This window comes from Gigantopelta aegis, chromosome 6, assembly GCF_016097555.1.
Source record: "Gigantopelta aegis isolate Gae_Host chromosome 6, Gae_host_genome, whole genome shotgun sequence".
NCBI lineage: Eukaryota > Metazoa > Mollusca > Gastropoda > Neomphalida > Peltospiridae > Gigantopelta > Gigantopelta aegis.
In genome coordinates, this window is record NC_054704.1 from 43,126,615 (window position 1) to 43,146,973 (window position 20,359).

The following is a 20,359-nucleotide window of genomic DNA, read 5'->3' on the forward strand; positions in this document are numbered from 1 at the left end:
TTGTTATATTCATTTTCCTAAAATGTTGTTTGTTAACATTGGTTCTCGAGGACTAAACAAAATATTTTGTATAAATTATTATAAGTGCATGTTTTGTTGAACAACACACGTTTCGATAAAACACTGTAAGCTGTAAGATATACCACTAAACGTATCACTCACTGAAACAGGTTACGTAGTTAACAATATTTACTGCTGATGCATGCTACAGTTTTTGATGCATCAGCGGTAAACTTATCTACTTAGCAACCAGTTTAGTGCTCATGTAAACCATAGAAATACTAATAAAAAGGTAGGTATTTAACTAACTAATCCTCTGAAAAGTGAACCATAGTAATAATGATTTAGCACAAATGGTCATTTCGTGACCACTGATTTGACATTGACATATAGCAAATGAACAAATGAAGATGTGCATATATGTCTTGTAACTCCAACCAATAAATAATCCACTTTTATCACAGCATATGCCTTCAATTTTGTGAATTCTAATTTCAACTGAGACATAATTAGGTAAAAAAGGAAGATGTAAAATGGTGATGGTCAGAGTCATAAGAGGATCATTAGTACCAGCGTTGGTTGAAATCTACATGGTGGAATTTGAGTAAAAGTGGAAAATATCTCAGCCAAAAAGAGGCTATGGCAGCCATATTAGTTTGAATTTTCATGAAAAATATCACTTGGTCATGGCCATGAAAGAATCGTTTGTTTAAAGTTTTGTTGAAATCTGCATGGTGAAACATGATGGGCATACGGAATTTTGAATGGCCCAAAAAATAACAAAACTTGCAGGGCAAATAAAGGTTTATTCCGACCATATTTTGTTGAAATACATGTATACCTGATGGAACTGGAAAAGTAAAAATATCTTAGTCAAAGGGCAGGGAAGCCATTTTGAATTTCAAAGTGGTCTGAAAAATAACATCTCTTGGTTAGAGCCATGAGAGGATCATTTGTACCAAGTTTGGTGAAAATCTGCCTGGTGGAACTGGAGAAGCGGCTGAAAATTGGTAAAAATGTCTATGGCAATTATAGTCAGCATATTAAAAATATATAATGGTAGGCAACATTTGGCCCTCAACATATAATACTTACTGTTGTCCATCCAACTTGCAGACCAAGATCTTTAAAATATAACTTCCCTGATTCTTGTAGTCCAATTTTAGATAATGTGTCTGTATCTTTCAATATCTTTCCCTCTGAAATAAATTTGTTTAAAGTAAATAATCTGACAGCCATAGGATCATTTCAATAATACAACTAGCACTATTAATGAATCCATATAATACTTAATTTTTTTTATTTCTAATCAACAGATTAGTAAAATTAAACACTGAAAGAGTATCAAAATAATAATTTAAGTTCAATCAATCGGTAAAAGGTGACAGAAAGCTGTGCTAAAAAAACCTATCTTAGTACACGTCCCCTAGGACACTTCTATCATCAGAACTGCAGTGCGCTGGACCCCTGAAGGGAAAAGAAAGAGAGGACATCCGACAACAACATGGCGTCGATCAGTGGAAATAGAGATGAAGGAGACAGGACACAGTTGGGGCACCATCGAGAGATTGGCAAGGGATAGACCGGTGTGGAGGAACTTCGTTGCTACCCTAAATGCCACTAGGCATGACAGGAAATGATGATGACACATCCCCTAGGCAGTAATGCACCATTTTCATTGGTTAATCGGTCACGTCATTACATCATTCCATAACCAAAGGTAGTATGTGACGTCACGTAATATATAACGTCGCTATAGCTTGCTCCAATGATTGAGTTTTCTTGAGACTTGTGTCAGAAAAACCATCTACAAATGGACTCGTGCCAGAAACTATTATTATGTTGAAAAAAAGAAGTCAATCCTATAAGCAGAGTGCAACTCATTCATAAATACATGTACAACAAAAAATATTTGTTCTGCTTTGCTTAAAAGAATTAATAAATAGTTTGTATTGTAGTATCAGAGGCCAAATATATATAACTAATCTAACAAAATAAAACTTGTTAGTGTAGTATCAGAGGCCAAATATATATAACTAATCTAACAAAATAAAACTTGTTAGTGTAGTATCAGAGGCCAAATATATATAACTAATCTAACAAAATAAAACTTGTTAGTGTAGTATCAGAGGCCAAATATATATATATCTAATATAACAAAATAAAACTTGTTAGTGTAGTATCAGAGGCCAAATATATATAACTAATCTAACAAAATAAAACTTGTTAGTGTAGTATCAGAGGCCAAATATATATAACTAATCTAACAAAATAAAACTTGTTAGTGTAGTATCAGAGGCCAAATATATATAACTAATCTAACAAAATAAAACTTGTTAGTGTAGTATCAGAGGCCAAATATATATAACTAATCTAACAAAATAAAACTTGTTAGTGTAGTATCAGAGGCCAAATATATATAACTAATCTAACAAAATAAAACTTGTTAGTGTAGTATCAGAGGCCAAATATATATAACTAATCTAACAAAATAAAACTTGTTAGTGTAGTATCAGAGGCCAAATATATATAACTAATCTAACAAAATAAAACTTGTTAGTGTAGTATCAGAGGCCAAATATATATAACTAATCTAACAAAATAAAACTTGTTAGTGTAGTATCAGAGGCCAAATATATATAACTAATCTAACAAAATAAAACTTGTTAGTGTAGTATCAGAGGCCAAATATATATAACTAATCTAACAAAATAAAACTTGTTAGTGTAATATCAGATGCCAAATACATATAACTAATCTAACAAAATAAAACTTGTTAGTGTAATATCAGATGCCAAATACATATAACTAATCTAACAAAATAAAACTTGTTAGTGTAGTATCAGATGCCAAATATATATAACTAATCTAACAATAAAACTTGTTAGTGTAGTATCAGATGCCAAATATATATAACTAATCTAACAAAATAAAACTTGTCAGTGTAGTATCAGATGCCAAATATATATAACTAATCTAACAAAATAAAACTTGTTAGTGTAATATCAGAGGCCAAATATATATATATCTAATATAACAAAATAAAACTTGTTAGTGTAGTATCAGAGGCCAAATATATATAACTAATCTAACAAAATAAAACTTGTTAGTGTAGTATCAGATGCCAAATATATATAACTAATCTAACAATAAAACTTAAATGTTAAATGGAAGCATTAAAAATGTAAGATATGAAAGCTCATAATAACTGAACAAACAACATCTAAAAACATCTGATCACAAATGAAATTCAGAGCTGGAAGCTCAATAAACACACAATTATTATGTACATACTTTGCTCAGCTCTGTAAGCCTGTCTGTCTGGATATAGATTTGGATCTGAAAAAAGAAACACAAGTGACGATTGCAGTGTTTTCCCAACAGTAGATACTATTAATATTCAGTTAATAAGTACAGTATTTCAACTGCAGTGTTCTTTAACTCCATAAACAGACTGGCACACCCCCATGTTGGTATGACTCATCCTCGTGATTTTAAAAAGCATGTCCACCATGTCAAATATGATCCCACAGTGGCATGCTCGTAAAACAAAAAGAATAAAGTATTTGTATTCAAATCTAAATTTTCCTCACATACATTACATCCAATAACACCACGACTGGTATATCAAAGGGCATGGTATGTGCTGTCCTGTCTGTGGGATGGTACATATAAAAGATCCCTTGCTACTAATGGAAAAATGTAGCAGGTTTCCTTTCTAAGAATATATGTCAAATGGGGACCGCTCTATAGTCCGAAGGTTCAATGGTCTGAAGGTTCAATAGTCCGAAGGTTCAGTAGTCTGAAGGTTCATTGATCCAACACACTGTATTCCGTAAGCATAGGCTAATGTTTTACTAAGCCTAATATGCGAGACATTTTGAGATGGTCCTTGTTACTCATAAAAAAAGAACCATAATAATATGGATAATACAGAAATTATTACACTCGCATGTGAGTCATACTGATTTTACGAAACTCATGTCAGGATTCATGTATTACACTCGCTCTCGCTCTCGCTCAAGCAATACAAAAATCCTGACACCTGTTTCGTAATATCAGTACAACACATAAGCTCGTATAATAATTTTTATTTATGTCCCCCGGGGCACGTATAATAATCTTTATTTATGTCCCCCGGGTGCCAGGAAATTGCATCTACAGGAGTGCTATATAACATTTTTTAATATATAATCTTATATGGGTATAATATTATTACATGAAGCATATTAGTATGGTTCAAATATTGATATTAAATACTACTGACCACTTCACCATGTCTCATTAAAGGCAGACTAAACTCCAACAAGAGCCTTATGTGTTGGAAAGATGCATACCCGGACCACCAACACATACTGACACTTTAACAAATGAAAAATGCGTAATTTTAGAATTAATAAAAAACCGTGATTATTCCTGCTAACTGGGGGCAGCCATTTTATTTCATTTTTGTGATGACCGGTGGTATAGCTTGGGGCGAAGTGACGTCAGCTCAGGTCCAACTTCTCTATTATGCACAGTGTAAACAAATGCTCTAATTTAAGACAAGGCGCTTCGCTTTCATCAACCTGACTTGTAAAACAACATAAATGACTTGATAGTATAATAAACTATTTAACTAAATATATTTCAATTTGCATCAATATAACGAAATGGAAAGAAAGAAAGAAATGTTTTATTTAACGACGCACTCAACACATTTTATTTACTGTTATATGGTGTCAGACATATGGTTAAGGACCACATAGAGTTTGAGAGGAAACCCGCTGTCGCCACTACATGGGCTACTCTTTCCGATTAGCAGCAAGGGATCTTTTATTTGCGCTTCCCACAGGCAGGATAGCACAAACCATGGCCTTTGTTGAACCAGTTATGGCTCACTGGTCGGTGCAAGTGGCTTACACCTACCCATTGAGCCTTGCGGAGCACTCACTCAGGGTTTGGAGTCGATATCTGGATTAAAAATCCCATGCCTCGACTGGGATCTGAACCCAGTACCTACCAGCCTGTAGACCGATGGCCTAACCACGACACCACCGAGGCAGGTATAACGAAATGGAGTTATAGTTTTTTGGGGTTTTTTTAAATCCAAAGAAAAAATGCATATTATTAGGCCTATTGGTAGGATACGTTCGAGCAAAAACTACCACTCACGATACCCAAGTGATAATTTTCTTTTCTCTGGGACTACGTAATTGGTCAGTTTTGTGATTTTAGATGGGAAAGTCTACTTAATCAAGGGTTTTACAGAATTACTTACAGTAATAAAGCTGGTAAAGTCCATTACGATTTGAGGTTATCACACAATACCCTGTGATCTTCATAAAAGAGGCACGTCTTTTTAGTGTGTCTAGACACAGTGTCTAGGGACCGTCTAAATATACACCTGCCAATCAAGACCCACAGGTACAGGCCACGGAAAGAAAAGACCAATTAAACAAGAAAACACTCCGACTATTATTTCAGTACGTGGGTTAATTTATATTCAAAATATAATACAGTTATTTCAACACTTTGATAATGGTGGTTTATTTTGTATTGAAAAATAAACCACATATACACGTTGCTGTGTCACTGGGATAGATATTATTAAGAACACTGCGATGCATTGCAAAAATCAGGTATGTTTTGTTCCTTCAGTTCGAAGACTAATTCCTGACGTGACACGTTAGGTATTACGTAACCACCAGCTCGCCAGAGGGCGTATTCACTGGGATGGTACAAAATGGCTGCGCCCGTTATATATAATAGCCGTCACATTTAACCGTTTTATTAATTAACTATGCGATTATACTTGTTGATATTAAGCAATAATGTGCATTATGTATCATTGAATATGCACACCAGTCCAAAAGCCTTGCTTTAGCGTTCCTTTAAGTAAATATGACATGTCCTGGGCATGTACATAAAAAAAACATTTGAAAGTCCACACTCAAGGCTTTAGCAAAGTCTCCAGATGTTATTCACCACACCACCATTTATCATGTCTTTACTTGATGTAGCAGCTTAATATATATTCCAGCTTAGGAAATACTTCTTCATTAAAAACAAATAATATAAAATAAATACTGAAATGTTTTTTCAAATCCTTCTTTGATGATTACAAGTAAGTTGGCCTATGTAGTATTTAAAATAACCCACTGATTTGACTACAAAAGTGGTATGCTGCCAGTTATACAACAGCAAAATGAAGCAGTGCTTTCACATAAGGGTGAATAACTCAACATTTTTTAGATCAACCTACATGTATGTTGTTGGTTTTTTGCATGTAAATTACTAAGTAAATGCATTTCCTAAAAATAGCAGACATGTAGTCCTTTCGACACTGTCCTATTTTTCACAGCCTATATTCTGACATTGAAATTGTATTAAAATACACGTAAAACTGATGGTAGCGTGCAACCTTTAACTAGAAGCTATTGTGAGACTATTAAGGCTTTAAAGGGACATTCCTGAGTTTGTTGCAATTTTTAAGATGTTATCGACTAACAGCGACTTTTGAATGACTGTAATTACATATCAAATATATTTTTTCCGTATAAAATATTAGTGGCTGTATTTTAAATGTGTTTCTGATCATTCTAGTATTTGTATTAGGTTAAATTTCATTTTATTTCCTAAAAAAAAAATGTTTTCGTACATACGAAATTATTTCAAGACAAAATCCAGTTTGGGCTTCTTACAAATATTAAGACGACCAAAAACACACTGATATTCTAAACAAGAAAATATATTTAATGCATATTTTTAGACGTTAAAAGATTTTATTAGTCAGAAACATCTTAGAATGCAGGAAACTCAGGACAGTCCCTTTAAGTCTAGACGTTAAGCATAGGACAGATATCCAGGGCTCACCTGTACATGGCCAAATTAGCCAATTGCTAATTTTTATTCAAAGTGGCTACAACATTTAGTTTTGGCCTAATAAAGTATTCCTTAAATTAACCACATTTTAATAATTTGGAAAGTGTTCGACCCGTACCCCTCTATAGCAAGGCTCTAAAGACTAACCCTAACACTAAAACTAACCTTAACTATTGAAAGGGGGGTATGGATCGAACTCATGCCAATAATTTTACTCGACATACACATACATAATTTATTTTCAAAAAATTGGCTAAACTAAAGTTTGTTCCAATGTGAGCTCAGGATAACATAGCTTTCATTGTGACCAGTCACTCAGAATGTCTGATGCCAGTGGTGCATTTCCTCATTCATAACTCATTTTAACTTGAAATGGTAATGAAATATGTACAAGTATAAACGCTCTGTAATTACGCAGATCTATACATATTCAAAGTGGATAATTCACATACATAATACATCCATTACTAAACAACTAACTTACTTTGTTTAAAGTAAGCCTTTTTGACATCTTCAATGGTACTTGTAGGAGAAAGCTGCAAAAATTAAGTCACAAAAAGGGAAAGAATGTTAAAAGGCCACCTAATGTATTGGAAAAATCTATAAGATTACAGTGTACACAAAACACAGAATTTTGTTTGTATTTAAATGTAGTTTTTAACAGTTTACAAAAACTGCTTAAAAAGATCAAATTAACTGTGGCATCAAATCATAAATTCAACAGAACATCAACATTATTTTTACTCAGGCCTAATCTTAAACAATTAAGACAATAAAATGTACACTTCAAACACTATATACAAACCAGCATAGTGGTCAAGAGAAAATATTGTACACATATATACTTACACCTTTCAAATTTGTAATCTTCTTGCCTGATCGTGAGTCCAAAAGTTGAACCTGAAAAAAAAAAAAAGACAAAAAAAAAACTTCTTTATACTAATAAATGTATACAGGGTTTCTGCCAGAGGGTAAAACGGGTAAGGCACCATACCCAATTGTTTTGCAGGTTTTATTTTTTTAAGTTAATCTTTTGACACAATTATGATTTTTTAAACTCTAACCCTAAACCTAACCCATTTTCTTTCTGAGGGTTGCATTTAGCACACACATTGTAAATATTCAATTTCATAATGCCATACCCAAAACCTTCGTTCGGGCAGAAACACTGGCATATTACTTCATTACGGTACTGTCCTGATGGAATTAATGAGTCTAAATTAACTGATTTTTTCAACACTCATTCTGTTAATAAAAACAAACAATGAGTAAACACTCAAGCTGCTAAGCTAGGATCTTTCCACACCATTTTTCATGGCTATGGTAATGCTAAGACCACATGTGCATTGCGCAATGTGTATTGGGTATTGTATCTATACAATAAAATCATTGACAAGTTGAAGTGATTCTATGTATAAGCATTGTGTAATGCATGATGCGTAGTCCCTTATACAATGTGTATTCACTAGTTTTGAGAAACGGCTTGAATAAAAAAAAAATCCAACATCAATTTCAACATCTAAACTGTAGGAACAATTACACTTAACATTTTTCGTGATAATTGATTATATATTTTTATAATCGATCACCACATCTATATCTATAATAATCCAGGCCATGACCATACTAATATCTTTTTTCAGTGGTTGCCCACCATAAAATTTGGTGGCTCTCAGTAAAAATCTGTGAAAAAACAGTAAAGTTAAGTTATGTTGTTTAGGGTGGGCTTTTTTTAATATTGTGAGCAATACACCGCTGTCAAGAACAATAAAGACATACAACCATGAATCAAGCACTGTGCACCAAGTACACAAGTATAGGCAGGAGTGTCGGTAGCAATTAAAAATTGGTACAGCCATGAAAGCAATATATATGATACGGTCTATGTTATGTGTGCCATAGGAAGAGAAAAAACATTTACGGTTACATGGCATTGCACTGGACATATGGTTAAGGACCACACAGATATGAGTGAGGAAACCCGCTGTCGCCACTTCATGAGCTACTCTTTTCGATTAGCAGCAAGGGATCTTTTATATGCACCATCCCATAGACAGGATAGCACATACCACAGCCTTTAATGTACCAGTTGGGTGCACTGGCTGGATCAATCCCAAACCAGCCGCAAATGAAGTGAGCGCTTTACCACTGGGCTACGCTTTGCCCCAAAAGTGGTACGGCCATACTGCTTCCAATGCCACTGATAGGTGCCTAGCTTATTGCTAAATCAAACTGTTCTCACTTGCTGTTTGTTCAGCAAGACTCAAAATATATTTTGTGGAGTGGGAAACAATAGCTGCATCTAAAATTTTAATCTGGAAGCAAATGCTAATGAGAAGCCACTCTAAGCAAGAGGCCTATGGACATAAATGGTCACCTGAGTAAATTGTTGACCCCACCTTCCTGACTCAAGAGTACCGTGTTCCATGGAGGTCAAAATTACCAAGTTCACAATTTTGTTTTTCCATGGATCAAAGAAGCTTCCCACTAAATTTATTATTATTATTATTATTATTATTATTATTGATTTTTTAATTATTATTCACAGATACTGTTTACAATTAACTGCCACAATCCAGCTTCCCATCAAATTTAGTTTAAAATGTTTGTATTTTTTGTGTTTTTTTAAATATAAACAATAATGTGATGTCATTAACCCAACTTTCTTCAACTTCTAATGACATTCTCAAAAATAAATCAAACGTTGCATTTAGTTTTTAATTTATTATTTTATTTCATTCATGTAAAGTAGAATTCCAGAAAAAAATGTAAGTACAGAATATTGCATTTAATTCCTGTTATATAATTACAAAAAATAAAGACAAAATAATTGTGTTACGTTTTTTTTTTTACATACTGCAGCATTCTAACTGCTGGGTGGGTGGGACGTAGCTCAGTGGGACAGCGCTCGCCTGATGCGCGATCAATTCCAGTCGGTGGAGCCATTGGGCTATTTCTCATTCCAGCCAGTGCTCCACAACTGGTGTAACAAAGGCCATGGTATGTACTATCCTGTCTGTGGGATGGTGCATATAAAAGATCCCTTGCTGCTAATCGAAAAGAGTAGTCCATGAAGTAGCAACAGCGGGGTTTCTCTCTCAATATATCTGTGTGGTCCGTAACCATATGTCCGACGCCATATAACGGTGTATAAAATGTGTCGAGTGTGTCGTTAAATAAAACATATCCTTCCTTCCTTCTACTGATAAGTAAATGTGTATATATGCCTGTAAATTGTAAATACATCCTAAGTATACATGTATGACTCAGCATCTGTAACCTCTACCCAGGGCGGGATCTAGCTCAGTCTGTTGAGCTCTCGGCTGAGGTACTTGTGTCGCAGGATCGAATCACATCGGTGGATCCATGTTTCCTGTTCCACCCAGTACATCACAACTGGTCAAAGGCCGTATTATGTGATTTCCTGTCTGGGGAATGTGCATACAAAAGATCCCTTGCTGCTAATGGAAATAATTTAGCGGATTTCCTCCAATGACTACAAGTCAAAATTACCAAATGTTTGATATCCAATAGCAGATGATTCATTAATCAATGTGCTCTAGTGGTGTCATTAAACAAAACAAACTTTAGCTGTAACTTCTACACAGTAACAGCCAGTGTAGATTGAACTTTATCTCATCAAACTGATAAAAACATTACAATGTTTGAAAACCGAGGTCAAGAATTTCAGACAGTGTGATAATAACTAGATAATCAATATCACCAAGAGAACTACTGAAAATTATTTAAATAATGCTTTTAAAACATATCCTGGGCACTTGATATATTATATTTAATTTACATTATATATTATATAAAAACAGATTATATTTTTTATCAACATTTCTGGTAGTGCTTGGTTGGTTATTCGATCATGCAACACAATGAACTTAAAACCAAAATGTCCTGTTACAATGATAAAAAATATTAGGTGTCTTGTTCCATTAAGAAAATAATATGGATGGTTGGAGTCTTGGGTGGATGGATGGATGGTCACTAACATTGTCATGTGAGGTCTATAAACATAGGCAGCGTCCATGCCAGTAAATAGGCTTCTTTTCTTTAAACTATAAAGTCAAATTTATTTACAACTGCTCAGAACTGATGTCTACAGTTTTTGATAAATATTAGGTCTACTGGCACTGGGTACTCTTAACTCAATTCTAAATGCAGTGTAGACTAGAACGAGTCGTCGAGTGTTGTATTGACGTGTGTTCATGCATGATCATGTTGCGCAGGACAATGTCGGATACAAACACCAAACGTAACATTACGAAAACTATGTTGCTATTACTAAATAATGTATACATCTCATGAAATTACATATCAAAAGAGAAGAATAATATGCATAAATAGGCTAGCTAACGGTTAATGCAAACCTCCATCGCTTTACGATACTAGAACTGCCAAGGAGGGGACGCAACCGAAGAAACGAGTTGCTCCCCCTTGACTGTTACACACTTGTTTCTGAAGTTCAAGACTTAGTTCACCAAGATAAACCTCGCACGCGAGGTTTATCTTGGTGAACTATTCAAGACTCAACTTTTTAGCAGTGTTTGTTTCAGCGTGACAGTAGTCTAGTCGTGTGCTGAGTTCAGATGGTGTAAGTTTAAGATTTTTGATACATATCATATTCAATGGCAAGGCTTGCAAGGTTCCAGCATTCAGTTAATTCAGGCTTAAGTTTAGTACAGGGCCAGGGGTGGATCCAGGATTTGTTAGTTTTTGGTGTGTTGGGGGGGGGGGGGGGGGGCGGGTAATGAGAAAAGGGCACATGGACCAACTGGTCAAATATGAAGGAATGTTTCATTTGAAGATACACTCAGCACATTTTTAATTACAGTTGAATGATATTGGATATATGGAAAAATACCATACATATAATGAGAGAGGAAACCCGCTGCCACCACACAATTAATTTTTATATGCATGCAGCATCCCACAGACAAGATAGTACATACCATAGCCTTTGTTGCACCAGTTGCGAAGCACTTACTGGAACGAGAAATAGCCCAATGGGCCCACCTAGACTTGACAATGCATCAGACAACTATGTAGTTTACCACTGGGCTACATTCCGTCCCAGTCTGTCAAAAGGGCATCCTAATGGAAAAAAATAATTAAGATTGACTTTTCCCAACCCTGTTTTGGCTTCGTACACAATAAATATAATATATCTCACCGTAATTTTACTTGAAATCCATATTTCATACAATTTTTTAATCACAAGATTTTCTTCAAACACATTCAGGTGCATTAGTGGTGTTTAAAAAAAATAATAATTCAATAGCAATTTTGCATTGAAAATTTTCCAGTGTTCTAAAAACGAAAACTTCATGTACTTGGTTTATGGTTATTGTAAGGAAAAGCAAAGTTTCATCATTGGACTTCTGACATCATTCAAATTCAAAATTAGCTATATTATTACAATGCTTTGCCAACATTAAAATAAAAACTTATTTACTAACCTTGACCCCTGTCAAAATTCTATAACACTCGGACAATGCTGTTTGCAGGTCTGTATTTTTTTTTCTTCTTCATAATTCTGCACAAAATATACGTTTAAGTTTTAAAAGATGAAAGAAATAAAAAGTACCAGTACCTTTTGTCAGATATATCATATAAAACAATTACCGTTGGATATGCTATATTTATTGTGTACGAAGACGAAACAAGGGTCCGAAAAGTGACTGTCATCGACCTTAATTAAAAGAAGGGAATAAAAAGACACTATAATAATATTTTTAGGCGGAGCAGGTCATCTTCCTCCCCTCCTGGATCTGCCTGTGGGCATATTTCAAAATACTAGTTTTGGTGTCGGATGGAATTAGAATTTTTGCCCTTGTATTCCTTTTAAGTCATTCATATTAGGAAAATATAGTAATATGGTTTTGTAGAAGGCATGAGGATCTGCATTAATACCATACATGACAAATCCCTTAATTAAGCCATTTTGACTTAGTGAAGTTTAGATAGTTTTTGTGTTAGACATTGATAGAAATCAAAGATTCCAACTTAACTGCATGAACCATTGCAACATTCTATCAAAAATATATGAGGAAACTGATTAACTAATGTTTTTTCATTTAAACAAGAAACATGTTTGAAATCTAGATTAAAGTAACAAACTTACTTCTCTGATTAACCCTTTGGCATCTATAGGCACTTTAGTTTTGGTGGAAATTATATTTTTGTGTCAGATAGAAATAAAATTTCATACTTTCCATCAGTTTAATTTTATTGAACATATTATACCACACCGAAATATATATTTTAAAGTGCTTTCTTCATCATTATACTTCATTAAAAAATGACAGTCATGACTTTTCAGTGGGCATTCCTGACTTTACAGACATTTAAACATCCCCCCTGCTAACAAGGCTTTTAATGAATAAAATTGGACATTTATTACATTTCCTTGCTTAGAATGTTTGTACACCTTGTGTTTCTGGTACTTCTAATATACTAGTTTAAACAGGATTTGTTTTTACATATACAAACTTATTGAAGGCAAACTCCAGTTTGAGTTGCTAATTTGAATGTTTGGGCCTGAACACCAGGCCACTTTTGGAATATTTCCCTCTGTTAAATTTTTAGGCCTGTGTATAAGCTCATACTTAATTACACAGATACTTTTTTAATCAAATATTTGGAGTCAGTTTTTTTAACATTAAAGAAAGTTCACAGGGTTTCTGTTTTGTTTACTGATACCTCTAGAGAATATTGATTTGTTAATCATGGACTGTTGGATGTCAAACATTGGATAATTCTGAAAGTCCATGGTCAGCAAGGATTCCTTTATATGTGTTTTCTCACAAACAGCACAGCACATACCATGGCCTTTGGTATACCAGTGGTAGGGCACTGGTTGGACTTAATTAATAAGTCCATTGAGGAAATCAAATATATTTCCACTTTGGCTTGACATAATATAACAACAACAAAAAATTTTATGTGCAGTTTGTAAAAACATTGGTAAAAATATTAGTAGAACAGCAATGCTCACACATATTGAAGAATATCTGCTTATGGAATTTTAAATAATATTTTCTAGATTAGCTTATATCCTATTAAACTCTATATATTTGATTATTCTTTTTTGATGTATTTCTTCCAGTTGGAGATATTATGTTTTGAAATAATGTGTCTGATTTGTTTTTTCAATCAGGAAATTGTAATTTCAAATTCATGAGCAGGTGACATGTTTCACTGTGGATTGTTTATTACATTTTTATTTATATTCTAACCAAAGTTTTTGAACTTTTCACATAAAAATGGAACATTTTTGTTATTTCCAAAACAGTTTTCCTTTTCATTTTATGTTAAACCAAACTGGAATTATTGAATGAACTAGAACCGTGAAAAGTAGGTCATGGTGACCTAGTAACAGTATGCAACACATTGCCATCCCATTTTGTGTTTGTATGCAGGGTTTGATGTGGCCTGCATGGACATGGATTTCCTTTCAGTAATCCATAAAGAGTTGATCACAAAGACCTAAGTATTGAACCTACACACTGCCAGACCAAGTTGTATATGGTACCTACACACTGCCAGACCAAGTTGTATATGGTACCTACACACTGCCAGACCAAGTTGTATGCAAGGTTTGAAAATTCTTATTGAATTGATAAGGAAGATATTTCCTGGAAAAGGAAACTTAACAGATGAATGGTGTAATGTTCGGGCTCAACAAACTTTAAAATAAAATCAAAGTACCCAGTAGCTTTATTTGAAATTGGTAGATATAATAGCTTATAGTTTGCCTGGCCATGCCATTCCCAAGATGCTCGCTGGTAGACATAATAACTTATAGTCTGCCTGGCCATGCCATCCCCAAGATGCTCGCTGGTACACATAATAACTTACAGTCTGTCTGCCTGGCCATGCCATTCCCAAGATGCTTGCTGGTAGACATAATAACTTATAGTCTGCCTGGCCATGCCATTCCCAAGATGCTCGCTGGTAGATATAATAACTTATAGTCTGCCTGGTCATGCCATTCCCAAGATGCTCGCTGGTAGATATAATAACTTATAGTCTGTCTGCCTGACCATGCCATTCTCAAGATGCTTGCTGGTAGACATAATAACTTATAGTCTGTCTGCCTGGCCATGCCATTCCCAAGATGCTCGCTGGTAGATATAATAACTTATAGTCTGCCTGGCCATGCCATTCCCAAGATGCTCGCTGGTAGACATAATAACTTATAGTCTGTCTGCCTGGCCATGCCATTCCCAAGATGCTCGCTGGTAGACATAATAACTTATAGTCTGTCTGCCTGGCCATGCCATTCCCAAGATGCTCGCTGGTAGACATAATAACTTATAGTCTGCCTGGTCATGCCATTCCCAAGATGCTCGCTGGTAGATATAATAACTTATAGTCTGTCTGCCTGACCATGCCATTCTCAAGATGCTCGCTGGTAGACATAATAACTTATAGTCTGTCTGCCTGGCCATGCCATTCCCAAGATGCTCGCTGGTAGATATAATAACTTATAGTCTGCCTGGCCATGCCATTCCCAAGATGCTCGCTGGTAGACATAATAACTTATAGTCTGCCTGGCCATACCATTCCCAAGATGCTCGCTGGTAGACATAATAACTTATAGTCTGCCTGGCCATGCCATTCCCAAGAGGCTCGCTGGTAGACATAATAACTTATAGTCTGTCTGCCTGGCCATGCCATACCCAAGATGCTCGCTGGTAGACATAATAACTTATAGTCTGCCTGGCCATGCCATTCCCAAGATGCTCGCTGGTAGACATAATAACTTATAGTCTGTCTGCCTGGCCATGCCATTCCCAAGATGCTCGCTGGTAGACATAATAACTTATAGTCTGCCTGGCCATGCCATTCCCAAGATGCTCGCTGGGCACCTGTTATTGTCCAACTTCCGGTAATAGTTTCGAAATGGTAATAGTTGCAAATGTCGCTATTGATAGTAATGCAATATACATTACAAATGGACAGACAACATTACACTATTAAAAAAAAAAACCCTGTCAAAGACAGGAATTTTTACTGCAACAGGTTCTATGTCTTTGTGATGGGAATCGGTTGGGATTTCATCATCTATCATCAGTTATAATCGGTTGGCACCAAACATTCAACTTTCGATTACACAATCAGTTAGAATTCCATGACCATAAGAAGGCTTTGAATTATAAGGACCCTGTACCTGTTGTTGTGTGCACCCTGCAAATGGCTAATTCTACCTTTATTAACCATTTAATATACGTTTTTGTTATGTACACATGAAAACAAACCCAAACCACTGTATATTTCCATCAGTTTCATCATCTAAACTGGAGGAACAGTTACAGCTAACATTTTCCCACACTATCGATTATGGATTTTTATAATCGATCATTGTGTAAAAGCCAATCCGATCAATTTTCGATTATAATCCATCATTGGAACACCACTAATGGGTCTAATACAATAGAAAACTTAAAAAAAAAAAATTCTGATTTTTGTTATCACGATAGTCATAAAATGTAACATAACTTAGTTTAATAAAAATTATGTTTTACTGCTGTTTCAACCTAGGGGTCATTTAACAATTACATAACACCCTGGATGTGGGTGAGTTTGTGTGTGTGTGGGTTATCATAGGATGCATTACAAAAGGCTTTTGGGGAATGAGGGGGAATGGGTTAAGTGTTGTGTAACATTTTTAAAACAATTGTCTCATTTTATTTATCAAGTACAATTCAGATAGTCACTTCCATTTTGTTCATTAACTAATGATTTTCTGTCTAGTGTTTATTATCAAACCAATCCAACATAACTATAAAATCCAGTAATATTGTTCAAATTATGTCATAATAATTACATTTCCCTTGCATTCATTATAATATAATGTTGTCCCATTGGTCCAGCCATAGTAATGGGAGTTTGTTCATTTCTCAATGAACGTAAAAATTGTGTCGTCAAGGAACATCATATCTATTGACGTCACTTTATATTGATACTTGGTCTTATTGAGCATTATTGTTTAAGAACCAAAAAATAATTCAAAATAAAATATGAACTTTTACTGTTATTATTAGTATAAGTATTATAAAATATGAACTTTTACTATTATTATTAGTATAAGTATGCTTCAAATTTAATTATAAGGATTGTCTGTTATTTCACCTGGGTGTGGATATATAAAGCATAGTATTGTGATTGGCATTAAGAAGGCTGTCTTGTGGGGAATTTTTATTTTATGACACGTCTATAGCATACAGTTATTTCAACATTTAATCTGAAGAGAATCCTTTCTAAAACAGTAAGGGATTTTTACATGAACTTTCCCAGGCCTACATAAAACAGCCTTTAATGTTACAATAACAGCAGGATCCAGTTTAGTAGGTAGAGCGCTTGCCTGAGATTCTTGCATCGTAGGATCGAACCATCTCAGTGGACCCATTATCTGACGAGGTTTTTCTCATCCCAACCAGTGCATCATGATTGATGTATCAAAGGCCATGGTATGTGCTTTCCTGTCTGGGAAAGTGCATATAAAAGAACCCCTGCCAGTGTTTCTGCTAGAAAGAAATGGGTATGGCGTTATAGCAGGTTTTCTCTTAAGACTACAAGTCAAAAATTACCAAATATTTGACATTCAATAGCTGATGATTAATAAATCAATGTGCTCTAGTGGTGTCTTTAAACAGAACAAACTTTTAACTTTTTCATGTACCAATAATAAAATAAAAAAACCAAAAAAACACCCACTATCTGCCATGTACATCTTTATATATTGTAGTTTATATTGTATTATAATCTAGTATAATTTGATTTATAGATTTGGCATAAGCGGATAATAGTTTTGTATTGAGTTACCTTCTTTAAATTATAATAATAATAATAATATTATTATTATTATTATATATCATTATTATTATTATTATGATCATTATTATTATTATTATTATTATTATTATTATTATTATTATATATTATTATTATCATTATTATTATTATTATTATCAAAGAGTGGATTACCTAACACCCTGAGTAGAATGTAAATAATTAATTATTATAGGGCTCACTGGATATCATGGGTTGTAGAATCTATTTCTCTTGGTGTACCAACTCATTAGTGTTTTCCCATTCCAACAAATATATCATAAAAGCTACATATAGGTATATATATTCAAAACCATGGTGTGTGACAATAGCTTTTTTTTTCATGAGAAAGACACTGTTAAATGTTTTAATACCATTGTGTTATAGATTTTAACAGCATTTTTGTTGACATAGTAGTTTAGCTAAATTTGCTATATATAGAAAGAAATGAACTGTGTCTGCAGGTATTCATATGTAATGCCTGTCCTTTAGCGACTCCAGATAGTGTAATTGTTAGTTCTTAGAAAGAAAACTAGGTCACAATTTCCTCAGGAATGGATAGGTGCACTGATCGTGACGTAAACCTGCGTAACTTAAATGGAGTTTTATTATAAACAAGAATTTATAATATATTTTAATACATGGATTGATTTAATTTTTTAATTAAAAAGGTGGGGTTTTTTTGGTTTTTTAAATTTATGAACAGGTATGTTATATTACGTCACTTCCTCCTTTGCAGATAAGACTCCATTGTTGTAAGTAATGTAGCTCTATTGCATGTTGGTCATTAACCAGAAAAACACCATTAAATTTAGTTTGACAACTGAATTTTTGACTAGAATTAATACTTGTGCATTTAAGTGTATTTTAAGCATATAATTGCAGAAAGATTAAGCTAGCCCAAGCAAATACTGGTATCTAGTTCATTTTGTAGATATGGTGTGATATTAACCTTTTACAGCTATATGGCTAGCAATTTTAGTATTTTAATACCATTTGCCCTTCCATAAGTATTTTCATTTTTCTTTTATGTCTTTATCCCATTCCGACCAGTGCTTAACAACTGGTACAAATGTATGGTAAATCATTCCCTGCTGTGTGCTATCCGTTCTGTAGGAAAGTGCATACTATAAAGAGTAGCAGTACAGTAATAGCAGGTCTTGTTTTCAGTCCTCACAATTTTCAGAAGCAAAAAGCAGTGCCATTACAAAAGCTGTTGACAACAATGTTTAACAGTATTTTCTGTATTTATATTGTTTTTACAGGGTGGGATTTTAGCTCAGCCAGGGAAGCAATTGCCTGAGGTCCTAGGATTACAGGATCAAAACATTGGGCAAATTTCTCATGTCGGGGTGGGGGGTGTGACGTAGCCCAGGGCTTTTTCTTGTTACAACCAGTAAACCAAGACTGGCATAACAAAGGACATGGTATGTGCTATCCTGTCTGTGGGATGGTGAACATGAAAGATCCCTTGCTACCAATTGAAAAATGTACCGGATGCGTGTTTCCTCTCTTAAGACTATATGTCAAAATATTTGACATCCAGTACTGCAGGGGGTGGGACGTAGCCCAGTGGTAAAGCGTTCGATTGATGCGTGGTTGGTCTAGGATCGATCCTGTCAGTGGACCCATTGGGCTATTTCTTGTTCCAGCCAGTGCACCACGACTGGTATAACAAAAGCCATGGTATGTACTATCCTGTCTGTGGGATGGTGCATATAAAAGATCCATTGCTGCTAATTGAAAAGAGTAGCCCATGAAGTGGCGACAGTAGGTTTCCTCTCAATATCTGTGTGGTCCTTAACCCTATGTCTAACGCCATATAACCATAAAATAAAATGTGTTGAGTGTGTCGTTAAATAAAACATTTCCTTCTTTCCTTCCAGTACTGCAATAGCCGATGATTAATAAATCAATGTGCTCTAGTGGTGTCGTTAAACAAAACAAAACTTTTAACTTTTCGTATCAGGGTTATCAGTGGGTTAAGAAAACCTACGTTACCCACGAGTTGACCCATAGTTTATTTGCACTTTACATCCACAGGTTTCAATAACTTTAAGCTAACACCAGGTTACAAATCTTGCACTGCCCGTTGGGTTTGTTCAGATTTATAACCACAATGGTCAAAGGCAGTGGCATGTGCTTTCCTGTCTGTGGGAAAGTGTATATAAAAGATCCCTTGCTGCATTAGGAAAAATGTAGTGGGTTTCTTCAGAATTACCAAATGTTTGACATGCAATAGCCAATGATTAAGTAATCAGTGTGCTCTGTTGGTGTCGTTAAACACAAAACATAACTTTTTGTTCAGATGACAGTGGAAGATTTTGACACACACATCAGGTTTTATGTCAGTATCATCGGATTGTTTTTTAGAGATCATTTGGAACATTTAGATATAATATTGACAGTGGGGAGAAGTGCAACTTTTTAAAAAGGGATATCTTCCAAATAGGGTCTCCATGATTACTCGAGTACTCGGCATGGGCCGAGTCTAGCAAGACTTGAGTCCGTTTACAGGGCTGGAGTACCCGTAGTAGGTAGAACATAATGATCAACTATAATACAACGAACAATGTAGGACAATTAATAATTTCAGCAGTAAATAATCAGCGATATAAGTTACTCAATAATTATATGATTATGCGCTAGT

The 20,359-nt window shown here is 34.6% G+C and overlaps 2 protein-coding genes across 3 annotated transcripts in view; one reads left to right on the plus strand and one right to left on the minus strand.

Annotated features, from left to right (window-relative positions):
* The window catches only part of LOC121374304 (very-long-chain enoyl-CoA reductase-like), an 18,945-nt gene extending 7,652 nt beyond the window's left edge, over nucleotides 1-11,293 (minus strand). Inside the window, exons 1-5 of the mRNA XM_041501357.1 lie at nucleotides 11,244-11,293; nucleotides 7,714-7,764; nucleotides 7,349-7,400; nucleotides 3,295-3,339; nucleotides 1,096-1,199 (exon numbers count right to left, since the gene is read on the minus strand). Of these exons, the coding sequence (XP_041357291.1) occupies nucleotides 1,096-1,199; nucleotides 3,295-3,339; nucleotides 7,349-7,400; nucleotides 7,714-7,764; nucleotides 11,244-11,249 (258 nt within the window). The 5' untranslated portion in view covers nucleotides 11,250-11,293. The remainder of the gene's footprint in view (nucleotides 1-1,095; nucleotides 1,200-3,294; nucleotides 3,340-7,348; nucleotides 7,401-7,713; nucleotides 7,765-11,243) is intronic.
* A 35-nt stretch (nucleotides 11,294-11,328) lies between these two features.
* The window catches only part of LOC121374303, a 32,729-nt gene continuing 23,698 nt past the window's right edge, over nucleotides 11,329-20,359 (plus strand). Inside the window, exon 1 of one of the 2 annotated variants that reach the window (XM_041501355.1) lies at nucleotides 11,329-11,467. Coding sequence is in view for 1 of the 2 variants with exons in the window: in XM_041501354.1 (XP_041357288.1) it covers nucleotides 14,465-14,471 (7 nt within the window). In the remaining variant the exon portion in view is untranslated. Of the gene's footprint in view, nucleotides 11,468-14,449; nucleotides 14,472-20,359 lie in introns of those variants that run through there. The other variant, XM_041501354.1, reaches the window with a different exon arrangement.